The 13,038-nt window shown below is 36.9% G+C and overlaps 1 protein-coding gene across 1 annotated transcript in view; it reads left to right on the top strand.

The window, feature by feature from the left end:
• The first annotated feature begins 5,082 nt into the window (after positions 1-5,082).
• Positions 5,083-13,038, top strand: part of LOC145274687 (uncharacterized) — an 8,025-nt gene continuing 69 nt past the window's right edge. The window contains exons 1-3 of the mRNA XM_080127472.1: positions 5,083-5,231; positions 10,881-11,021; positions 12,936-13,038. The exon at positions 12,936-13,038 is cut by the window's right edge and continues 69 nt beyond it. Of these exons, the coding sequence (XP_079983598.1) occupies positions 5,181-5,231; positions 10,881-11,021; positions 12,936-13,038 (295 nt within the window). The 5' untranslated portion in view covers positions 5,083-5,180. The remainder of the gene's footprint in view (positions 5,232-10,880; positions 11,022-12,935) is intronic.

Here is a 13,038-nt window from a genome sequence, read left to right as displayed (position 1 = left end):
GGTTCCCATCAGATCACGGAAGTTAAGCAACGTTGAGTCTAGTCAGTAATAAAATGGGTGATCATTTGGGAATTCCAGGTGTTGTATGTGCTCTCTGCTTATCGTGGCATTGTTTCCAGTCAATGTTGGGCTTCTCTAATGCCGATTTAGGAGAGGTGTGGTTAGGCTTTGCACAACCCTAGCTTCACAATTACACATGAAATTACCCTTACAGGGGTGCCCATTGTTTCTTGAGACTGAACAGAGGCATCGAATTCGATAGATTATATATATATATATGTCATCCACATACAGTACTGTTTCGCTGTTTCACAGCTCATCATTGCGGCTAGACAGGCAACTGCTTCAAGCCATGATCGAAACCTGACGCCCAAATGGCAGTCAAGGCTTCTCACCATTACGCTATATGGCTGCTGCTGAGCGGGTAATGAATTTAACGATGTACATATACATTCTTATAAATTTGTGTGTTTTTGTTTATTGATATTCATTGGTATTTATAGAATTGATTATATAATGCTATAAATTGAATTTTAAAATGCTCTTAATGCTTCAATATTTTAAGTTATAAATTTATTATATTTTTTACTAGAATATCTTGTCTTTTTCTTTTCCAGTTTTTACAACTAGTCCTTTACTTTTCCATGTTTAAGTTTAACCATATTACTTTTCATGCTCGTATTTTTCTATTGTAATCCATGATTTTTCCAGGCTTTCAGTAAATTCACTTGTTCTGTGTTTAATTTCAGTTTTTTTTTTGCCCCCATAAACATAACATACACATATGTAATAATAATGTACGACACTTGTCTGCTTTCAATAAAATCCCACCAATTATCTCCCTTTCATTCTTTCATTCTCTCTGTTTCACTTGTTACTTCTCTTTTCGCGTGAGCGGTGAATTGGTAGCAACAGTAGTCGCTGAAGCGACGTGGTTGCTATGGAAACCAGTCATAAAAAGCGTCGCTCACCTTTTTACATTTGTTTACGATTTTGTATACCGGTAAATTCATCATAACTTTTGTTTTATTAAACGAAAACTGAATTTTTTTTTTTCATAATATATCTGAGAAGTGATCTATAAACTGTAATAATTGTTTGAAATTTGATCAGAAAATGAGTGAGCGGTGAAGCTTTAAATGACTAAAACGGCCACTTAACCATATATTCAAACATTACTGTGTTTAAATTATATATATATATAAAATAATAATAATAATAATCATAATAATAATAATAATAATAATAATAATAATAATAATAAAATATTAAAAATATATATTAAAAATATTAATAATTTTTTTATACCTACAGACATCAGTGGTTCATGCTTTCACAATCATCAGTGTAGGAGGCGATAAATGCTACTAGTCGGGAGATCTGAACCGAATTACAAAGTCAACCATTTGACTCCATTGGCTACACACTTACCTCTGAGATAGTAGCCATTAATACGATAATTAAGGAAAATTAAGTATGCATAAATTATGTTGATACACACGGGTTTTCGTTAGATCACAAAGTTAAGCAATGGCGAGTCTGGCCAGTACCAAATGAGTGACTATTTGGAAAAACTAGATACTGTATATATTGCACCAGGGCATAGAAATTTTCGGGTTTGTATTACTGTACACATAGATTTGAAAAAGCTGTCAAAAAACAAATATATAACAAATAAATGTTATCAAAAGCAAGATAAGTTACTTTTCTACCAAACTGGATATATTTTTCGTGTTTTTATTCAATGTAACATGTTCATTCAGCTCGAAAAACATAGTGTTTACCGATGTATTGGAAAATTCAAGATGGCGTCTGATTCTCTCTTTAACACGGTAAGTTTGGGAAAAGGTGTTATAAATAAAAACCCAGATAAAATACTGTTAAAAACTCGCTCAATATATGTTACCGTGACATAGGTTGATATATATTCGGCGAGTTTTTAACAGTATTTTATCTGGGTTTTTATTTATAACACCTTTTCCCAAACTTACCGTGTTAAAGAGAGAATCAGACGCCATCTTGAATTTTCCAATACATCGGTAAACACTGTATGTTTTTCAAGCTGAATAAATATGTTACATTGAATAAAAACACGAAAAATATATCCAGTTTGGTAGAAAAGTAACTTATCTTGCCTTTGATAACATTTATTTGTTATATATTTGTTTTTTGACAACTTTTTCGAATCTATGTGTACAGTAATACAAACCCAAATTTTCTATGTTAATATTTGCGATGATGTTTTAAACCATTGGAAGAGATGCTCCCTCGGTCTTCATTAAGACATCTAGGAGAAGGAAAACTGCTGTAAAACCGGAAGTCTACTGTCTGCTCTGTCATGTTACAATCATTTGTACTAAGCTTTAAAGTGTTGGATTAACTTTGAATAAAAATCTGGGGTATGTTTTAGTGTCCACAGTCCTTCGAAAATTGGTAAAAAAATTTTTTTAAAAATCAAATATATAACAAATAAATATTACCAAAGGCAAGATAAGTTACTTTTCTATCCAACTGGGTAGGTTTTTAGTGTTTGTTTTTTTAATGTAAAATATTTAATCGGCTCGAAAAATAAGCAAGTTCAAAGGGTACGCAATCACAAAGAAAAAGTGGCCACAACGTATTTGTTATGCAGCTATTTTTTCTTGTGGTCGCGTACCCTTTGAAAACGCTTGTTTTTGAGCTGAATAAACATTTTACGTTAATTAAAAACACTGAGAAACATACCTAGTTATGTAGAAGAGTAATTTATATTGCCTTTGGTAACATTTATTTATTATAGATTTTTTTTTTTTTTTACCATTTTTTTTCGAAGGACTGTGGACAGTAAAACATGCCCAAAATCTGTTTCAGGATATTGAGAAATAGAGAAATAAGTTCTAAAAGAAATATTTTAAGTACAATTTTTTTATTGTTTCTGTTCCAAGTTATCAAGAAATTCTGATGCAATGATTTAATTGTATAACGAGACCGATACTGCACCAACCACACCGGGTGTCTCTGACCTTGTTAGATTGCACCCGATATGACAGGTGTTCTTTCGATCGTACGTTGTCCTGTCACAAGTTGGCCTGTTGATCGTCTTTACCCGCTGTGTTTTCATGGTGGGGCACTTTGCCTCTCGACCAAATCGTCTCCTATCCTGTGTAGTTAGTCCCCGGGTACATCAATCACTCCGCTGGTCCTTGCGGCTTGCTGCAAAATGAAGAATCTTCACCACAAACAAACAGAACTCCGGTTTATAACAATAACAAACTATTTATTAATTTCATTACTTCATAAAAGCTACTGTCTAAATTGAGGTGACTGACTATAGCAGTGAACGATGTAAGACCAGAGCAGTAAAGTCACAGATTTCCCATTAACACAGGCTAGTTAACATCATAACATCAGGCCCTGAGGGCTCCTAAATCGGGAGCGCTTGACCAGCCTAGCCGTTCAGTTTGCTGGCTACGACACTACTCTTTTTAGAATTCCTTTTCTCCACCTCTCCTTCAGAGAGTGGTTACAAACACCCTTTCTTTCTTCCTCTCAGACCTTACCCTTCGTCTTGTCCACTAAACACCTCTTTTTCTCCCTTTCCTGGGAGGGGGGTGGGTGGTTGCTCACACTGATATCTATTGGCAGTCCCCAGGGGTTTGTCTTTGCCCAGCACTGTGTTTGTAGTCCTTTATCATCTAATGTCACTTCTAATAACTTCTAACATATTGTAGATAATTCCAAATCTGTCTCCGGTCCTGGATATGACCTTAAACTATATCCAGTGGTGAGGCCCCAGCTTGTGGACTTTGGGGAGTGTGGAGCCACCCTTTAATTACCATTGCTCCCAGGTCTACTCTGACCCGGAGTGGTAGTACCTGTTAGGGTTCCAACTATGGGTTAAATAGAAACCGACGTGAAAACAACAAATATATTCTATTAAAAAGATTTTTCTTCAAAATCTTTGGATTCGGCATTAAATAACCCGAAAAGGGTTGATATGTCGTAAAACAAAAACAACCAACCAACCAAATCTGTCTCCATTTTAGAGACAATATACCATCTGCTTTGCCTTTAACAATCCCATAATAACATATCGGCGGTTGGTCCTATTTTCCTAGCTAAGGTTTTGCATTTCTCTGCACTCCTCCACCCCATCCCGCCCGGTCAAACACCTCCTCTCACCGCAATATGAAACTCGCTGCATACATTCATGACACCATAGTGATTCAGTAGATACTGAATATGTATCCAATACTCCAGATAGAGCAGATATGTTATAATGCTTCTATTCTTAGTAAGTCTTTGGTTGAATCAAACTGTACTCGATACCCTAGATAGAAAACGTGTAATTACTAAGGGGTACATAGACAGCAGAGAGAGAGAGAGATAGAGAGAGTGGGGGGGGATAGACAGGCAGTCAGACAAACGGACAAATAGACAGAGAGGGGAGAGAGAAAGAAATGCTTTCATTTCTATACCCCTACGAGCAACACCGTTGCAATATGTTACACTTTTGACTGGGGCAATACCGGGCAGTGCTGCTAGTATATATATATATATGTGTGGGTTCGAGCCCTAGTACAGTTGTAATGTTACCCAACACGTTGTAGCCTCAGTCGCAAAAGAGACAAAGAATAGAAAAGAACTTAAACTCGCTTTTTCCCGTTGTAACAACATTTGTTTATTTCCTCATTCTCCCACCGTGCGTGACTTCTCGTTATGGCTGTGATGTCACCCACATCTCTAACAGGCTCTCGAACGTCATCTATGTCACCAACATGATCGTCTTCTCTAACATGCTCGTCTGCTGTTCTTTTCATTTTTTTCTTTACTGATGACGTCATTTCGCATGCATTTGCATACGCGCGTCTGTGCTCTGTAAAACAGTCAGCTATGCCGGTGAGCCGTGGTACGGCAAAACATGTGTCTGTAGATAACTGTTATATATATATATATATTATATATATAGTTTAGTTGATATTTTCAAATGATCTCTGTTTCTTTGTATTGTGTCTGGCAATTTGATTAAAAAAAAAAAGCAAAATTTAAAATCAGAATCAAATGGAATCTTTTTTTTTTTTTTTTTTTTTTCTGAGCAGACAACGGTGAAAACAAAAGCAAAGGTTGCACTCTAAAAGGAAAAATGTACATGCCCGGAGCCTATTTCATTAACGGGTGCAACCAATGCTTTTGCGGTTTTAATGGTTACATTGGTTGTACCCGAAAGCAGTGTGATGATCCGAAATACCAGAGTAAGTTATTCCTCTCTCTAGTCTTTCCTTTCATTTCTCTTTTGTACTTACACATTATTTCATATTCAGCAGAAAGAATTAGCGTTACTCGAGATTTTCTTAGTCACTCTCTATCGTATTTCATTATGCACATTTTTTTTTACTTTCGTTTTTTTTTTCTTTTTTCCTAAATCCTGAATCCAACCCCTTTCCCCCACCTCTCCTTCAGAGAGTGGTTACAAACACCCTTTTTATCTGTTTTCTTTTTCCCTTCCTTTTTCTTTTGTTTCTTTTTTCCTCTATATTCTTTTTTCTTTTCTCTCTTTCCCTTTTTCTTTTTTTCCTTTTTCTTTTGTCTTCTATATTCTTTTCTTTTTTCCTTTTTCTTGTTCTTTTTTCTTTTTTTCTATATTCTTTTTTCTATTTTTCTTTTTCTTTTATATTCTTTTTTCTTTCTTTTTTCTTTTTTTCTATATTCTTTTCTCTTTTATTTCTTTTATATTCTTTTCTTTTTCTTCATTTCTTTTTACTGCCTGTATCTTTTGTTTCACCTAATATAATCAGAAAAAAAACCCTGAAATTGTAGCAGTTGCATGATGGATGTATTTTGCTCATATGGCAATATCTTGCGCTATCTTAAGTTGTAGTTCGGTCAGCGTATTGATACACGTACGATTACCACATAACTGACGAGCTCACTGAAAGTCCAGAAAATTACGCCCAACTATTTTTCCGGCCAAATGCAAGAGAGTCCAAGTTGAGACTTCAATGTAAACAGACTGGCAGTGGCAGTCTCTCTCTCTCTCTCTCTCTCTCTCTCTCTCTCTCTCTCTCTCTCTCTCTCTCTCATATATATATATATATTAGTGTTGGGATGATTAATCGGAATTGGGAAGCGGAAAAAATCGAAACTTTTTGGGATATCAAAATCGGTATCGGTATCAGAATCAGAAAAAATCGTGGCTATTTTCCAATGCTTAAAACGATTCCTTTCATTACTTCTTTTTTTTTATCTGATTTTGTTTAAAACAAAATCTTTTACTATCACTGGTTATAATAAACATTTATTGATTTCACACGAAAGCTAAAATCTATAGATCAACAACCAAAATTATGGTTATACGTTTGAGCACCAGAAAATTCATCATGACTTTTGTTTTACTGAACGAAACTTGAATTTTTTTTCACAACATAGCCGAGAAGGTGATCTATAAACTGTAATAATTGATTGAAATTTGGTCGCAAAATGAGTGAGCAGTGAAGCTTAAAAACAGTTCTAAATGACTATAACTGTCACTTAACTAGATTTTTTTTTTTTTTTTTTTTTTTACATTTTCACCCCAAACAAGGCGCATTGCCACTTTGGTGTAGGGGGCTACTATCAGGGTCAGCAACTACTGGGGCACTATGTAGGGATTTTGGGCAGCAAGATGTCGGTTCACGTTGCACTTGAACTTCTGCATGTCAGTACAGTTAGGGAAGGAGGATCCTGGAATGGAATTACAGAGTCTAGCGGTTCTGGGGAAGAAACTACTGGAGTAGAAAAATCTTTTACATCTAGGGATCTCTACAGTGTGGGGGTGGGATTTAGCTGCCTGTCGGGTTTGTCGAGGGTGTCTACATCGTGGGGGCACAAGTGTCTGCAGTTCTTCAGAGCATTCACCATTAAAATACTTGTAGAACAGGCAGAGAGATGCAACGTTTCGTCGATGGGACAGAGGCTGAAGCTTAGATGCCAGTTCAAGGCCTACAGATTGGCGACTCTTTTTTGAACCTTGTCTAGGAGCGAGAGACTAGTAGCAGATGCACCAGCCCAACTGTGACAACAATACTCCATACATGGGCGAATGGTGGCCTTATAGAGGTACAGGATACTTTCAGGTGTCAGTAGTTTTCTAGCACGGTAGAGAGAGCCTACCTTTTTCGCAGCGGCCCTGGCAATGTTTTCAATATAATTGTTCCAACTCATGTTTCTTGTGAACGTTAGGCCAAGCAGTTTGAAAGATGTACTCTCAGACAGGGCATCACTGGCCATTGCTATTGGTCCCAGAGAAGGTTTCTTGTAATTATTGAAGGAAACCAGTTTATTCTTGGCAGCATTGAATGTGACCATCCATTTATGGCCCCATTCCACTACAGATTGGAGGTCATCCTCTAGTGTTTTTGCCATTTCTTTAGATATGTGGTCATTTGTTTTCCTGTCATGTCTGTTATAGAGTGTAGTGTCATCAGCATATATACCCATCTCAGAGGCAGTTTTGTCGAGGAGGTCATTAATAAATATTAGGAACAATAGAGGTTCAAGGATAGCCCCCTGAGGCACTTCCGCATTTATATCACCCTTTTTAGATGTACGACCGTCGAGGACAACCTGGATTTTTCTCTTATCTAAAAAGGATTTTATTATGTTAAGTATTCTACCAGTGATACCGTATGATTTAATTTTCCTGAGGAGACCGTTGTGCCATACCCTGTCAAAAGCCTTAGATATATCTAGAGCTACCGCTCTGCCCTCCCCCGCTTTGTCAAGTGAATGGTATATACATTCAGAGATTACAGTCAGGATGTCCGCTGTGGAATGGGCTTGTCTAAATCCATATTGTTTGTCAGTCAGAAGTTTAGCATCTGTAAGGTGCCGGACTAGAGCATGGTTAATTATGGTCTCAAATATTTTGGCAAAAAGTGGGAGGAGGCTAATGGGGCGATAATTTGATGGGTCAGTTCTTTCGCCAGAATTCTTGAATATTGGTACCGCAGAAGCAGTTTTCCAACAGCCCGGAAAGCATGATTCATTAAGGCATTTGTTGTAGAGTTTGGAGAGAACTGGAGCTACTTCAGCTGAGCACGTTTTTAAAAGCACAGTTGGGATGAGATCAGGTCCACATGCTTTTGAAGTGTCAAGGTTTTTTATGATAGTGTGTACCTGAGCAGGGGTGATTTTTAGATCGTCTAGCGTGGCGTCTGTCTGCAAAGGAAAGTCAGGTAGGGGGTGGTTGGTAGGGTTCAGTGTGGAGTTCGAGGCAAACCGGCTGGCAAGCATATTAGCTTTGTCGGTTGCTGAGCAAACAGCCTCGTGATTGTCGGTTAGCGGGGGAATTGTTGATTGCCCATTATTTACTACACTGTTGTAGATTTTCCAGAAGTCACGATTTCCTAAGTTTTGTGCTTCGATGCGTTTTTTAGTGGTTTCAGTAAATTCTCTCTTGGCTGTCGCTATTTCTTTCTTAACATTACTTCTAGCTTCTATATACTTCTGTTTGTTTGAACTGGACTTATGTCGGTTAAATCTGCGGTATGCATGCTGCCTTTGAGCAATGGCAGTTGCGCAAGTCGAAGTAAACCATTGGGGAGAGTGGGGCTTGCTATAAAATTTCCGCGTGGGAACATGTGCTTCCATTGCTGTTTTGAACTATTCAGTGGTCTCATTTGCGCACTGTTCAGCAGGAAGAGAAAAAATATTTCCCCATGGGGCATCTCTGATAAGATCTCTGATGGCTTCCCAGTCAGCCTTTTTATAATATCTCGTTGTTTTGAGCACTGGCTCTTCAGTTTTGGGTCTAGAATTTAGGGCGATTTCTGCCATTATCACTGCATGGTCAGCGTTCCCGAGTGGGCTGTCAGCATTTGTTGTACAATCCTCGGGAACTGTAGTCAGAAATAGATCTAGAAGTGATGCTGGTTGTTCTTGCTGGCCAGGGAAACGTGTTGAAAACGTAACCATTTGTGATAGGGAGTGAGATATAGCAAAACTGTGTTGTGCTGCCCGCTGAATCTGTGTAAGTAGAGAATCCAAGCCAGTTTTTGTGGTGAACATTAAAGTCACCAAATACATGTACTTGTGCGCTAGTGTCGAGGGAGAGTGCTGTGTCTATGCTGTCAGAGACTTTGTTTATTAAGGTGCAGTCCTAGGTCGAGGGAGAGCGGTAGAGAAAATAAAAGTAGCTAATGTTGTGTTGTATACTTAGTCTAAAGCACATAAAGGCTTGATCGTCCGTTTCTAGGTTTGTTTCTCTAGTCAGGGAGAGGGTGTTACGAATGTAGACTCCAAGTCCGTGCATATGTCTGTCAGAGTCCCTACGGCAGAGTGGGAGATAGCCAGGCATGTTAAAGTAGTTAAAGGGGATGGAGGAGTGTAGGTTAGTCTTGCTTAATGCTAAGATATCCGGGGTATTTGTTAGGAGAAATGCTTCAACATCAGCTAAATTAGTTCTAATCCCACGGATGTTAGTAAAAGGGAAGAGGCAAGTTGGATTTGTTTGTCCCTATGCCTGGTTTAAGCTTATTTTTTTTATTGTACTGTCATCATGTTTTTAAAGAGTTTCAGTTAGGTGAGGGGGAGCTGAACAAGAGGTTATGCAGGGTATCAGACATGCAACACAAGTAGACCGTCAGCTGACCTTTCTTCAACTAGGACTTAGGCCTCAGGAAAGCCCATCCGGGATGAGTGCAGGGTCCCTTTCCATGTGCGACATGGCACTACAAACATTCCGATATTATACAACTGTTGATGGAGCAGTCGCTCTTAGTGCTACCAAAGAGTTAGGGTCCCTGTACTACCAGTCGGAAACAGCAGCCAGGAACTGTCAATCCGGTACCCTCAGTCCATAAGAAGAAGATCACCCCAATCTAATTGCACAGGCATGCGTGGTATTCAAGCACTCCCAAGTGCCCAGTTATGAGGGGTGGGATGTGTCGGGAGTGGGGGAACGGCATTCAATGCCCTAGACAAGAAACAAGATCTACCACTAAGTGTTTTGTCGATTCACTTATGATAGTGTCTCTGCACCTGACTAATAGGCAAAGAAGGAGTATGGAAGCCGGCGATAGACAGAGCCTATCTACTCCTTAAGCAATTTAGGTTTGCAGACCGGTAATTTGTTTGAATCACCAGCTCTAGGAAGGTTGTCGTCCAAGACTGGAGAGGCCTCCCTCCCCTTTGGTTTAGTTTCAGAGTTTTCTTTCTCCTAGTTTGAATGATATGCGTATATATTTTTGTTTAAAAATTTTTGCCTACCAAACTCCTGCCAATTTTTGGTTTAGAGACATGAAACTTAATATATAGAGTATTCGGACCCATGCAAAACTTTATATTTTGGTTTTTGCCGTGGGAAAATTGATGCAAAAGTGTAAAAATTAAAAAAAATGAAATTTGCCAGGTGAAGGTCAAACGATGGCATTTCGAATATGCATGCATAACGTAATAGATATTGGTCCATGTTTTAATTTTCAGCCTTTTAGTAAACATGTTTTCATAGTGCAGTTATTAACGTAAAAGGAAAAAGGAAATCGTACGCTAAACGTTTTGGTTTCGATTCTTGGTGTTGGAGCACGAGTCATTTTTTTTACTATCATTACTATATATTGAGTCCAATATAATATAATAATAAATACGAAATCTGCATTAATCATAATATCATATTTAAGCGTATTTTACGACCGGGCAATGTCGGGTGGCCTGCTAGTATAAGTATAATCTTAAAAATTATATCCTTTATGTTGTTAGGTTATTGGTTGGAAATAAATGTGCTTATTCACTTATACTCAGAAATAAGTATCAGATCTTCCTCTGACTTCTCATGCCCATTAAATGCTCCTTCTTTAATGCATACACACAAAAATATAAAATAAAAAAACTTTATCGTATGCGTTTTGTTCTTTGTTTATTTACAGTTAAAGAAATCTGTGAATACAAAAACAGGTTATACAAAAAGGGCGACAGATTTATGGACGGATGCAACCAATGCATGTGCGGAGGAAACAACATCGTCGGATGCACAGAACGTAAATGCTAACTCCATGGAAATCCTAAAGGTAATTTTTAAGAACACAATTTCTGTATTGACCTCGTTGTCAGAACCAACATTCCTTAGCATGCATATTTTAGTCCTTGCGCAAAAGCGCAGAACACAAAATGTTTTAAATAATAATAATAATAGAATAACAATAACAAAGTCTTTCGCTAGCGAGGACTACTATTGAGTCTCCTCATCAGCAAAAGTATTGGGTGGGTTTTTTTTTTTTATATGTAAAAGACACCATAAATAAAGCTAGGAACTTTTAAGTAAGGCAGATGTATCTTAATTGTTGTTATGTAAAAAGGAAAATGAAGTAAGATGACTGATTAGTATAGAAGACTAAATAACAAAAAAAATAATTAGAAAAATATTTTATGCAGAACACAGAAAGGACCATCGCTGCAGCAAGAGACGCTGTAAACAGGAACAAGACAGAAAAAGAGGAAAGGGAGAAGACGAGAAAAGAAAAATGGGAAGAAAAATAGTTACAATGATGATTCACAAAGATGAGACTTGCAAAAACACTTGGGCATGGCTGCGAAAAGAATACCTAAACAGAGAAACTTAATCATTAATAATAGCCGCACAAGATAATGCAATTAGAACCAGAGAAAGATCGACAAGACACAAGAAAACAACAAATGCCGATTAGAAAAAGAAATAGATCACATAATAAGTGAATGCAGCAAACTAACTCAAAAGAAATATAAGAATAGACATGATTAAGTGGGGAAGGCAGTACACTGAGAATCATGCAAACACCTGCATCTTGAACACCCAGACAAGCGCTAAAAGCATAAATCGGCAACAGTACTTGAAAACGGAAATCACAAAATCGTATAGGACATGGACATACAAACAGATAAACTCATCCAAGCAAAAAGACCAGACGTCATAATAGTAAACAAGGAAAAGTCTTGCCATATAGTAAATTTTGAGGTTCCAGCAGACCACAGGGTGATATCAAGGAGTCAGAAGTGAAGTAAATACACGGAACTTACCAGAGAGCTGAAAGGAATATGGAGGATGAGGAAAGTTAAGATAACACCAATAATAATAGGAGCACTATGAACAATACTGAAAAAACTTGGAAAAAAAGAATGGGAGAGATTGGAATCAAGGGAATGGCTAAGAAGATACAATGGATAAGAATAATGAAAACTGCTAAAATATCAAGCAAAAACCTCAAATACAGAGACTAATACACAGATTGTTGTCAGTGTGTAATCTCTGATGATGACCTGTGTGAGAACTCGAAAAACAATACATCATATATATCTACATTAATACCATAGCGTGTGTGTTATTTTATGTGTCATGCTTACATCCGGGTCGTTTAATTGTTATGTACTTCCATTTCTTGTAATAAATAATTTTACTAATAATTCTTAAGTTTTGGTTTCAGTTTCGATTATAGCTAATGGCACTTCAATAATCTATTTTTTAAAAATAATTTTATTAAGAATTCCGCATAAGTCTTGGTTTTGATTTTAGCTGATGGCACCTTAAAATTATTTATAAAAAAAATATTATTATCAAGATTTCTTCTTAAGTTTTGGTTTTGATTATGGCTGAAGGAACTAAAGTCATATATATATATATATATATATATATATAAGTTTGAAATTCTGTTTCGATTCAAGCTGATGAACCTAAGTAATATTTCCACAGGTCCCGCTAGTACTAATATTGATAAAATAGTTGTAAAAGACATTTTGGTTATGCAAGAAGGTCTTAAAAATGTTACAGTTAATTAATTTTCAAGAGAAATTAAAGTAGAATTAATAGTGATTTTGCTTGTGACCCGTTGGGTCACAAGTACATCTTGTTTATAAAATCGAAATTGAACTATTGGCAATGTTCTTTATTCGTAAGTTCATTTAAGTCGATTGTAAATTAATGTACAATAAATCTTATTCTTCGATTTCAGAATTTCCAAATACTTGGAGAAAACAGCAAAACTGATGGATTTAGGATGAGAAATCTATCGGACTTTTCAAAATATCAGTTTCTCAAAGATGAAATAAAAGATT

Source organism: Euprymna scolopes, unplaced genomic scaffold (assembly GCF_053919585.1).
Source record: "Euprymna scolopes isolate OS-2025 unplaced genomic scaffold, ASM5391958v1 sca402, whole genome shotgun sequence".
NCBI lineage: Eukaryota > Metazoa > Mollusca > Cephalopoda > Sepiida > Sepiolidae > Euprymna > Euprymna scolopes.
The sequence above is the reverse complement of the archived record's forward strand: the minus strand, read 5'-3'. Positions and strand labels throughout refer to the sequence as shown.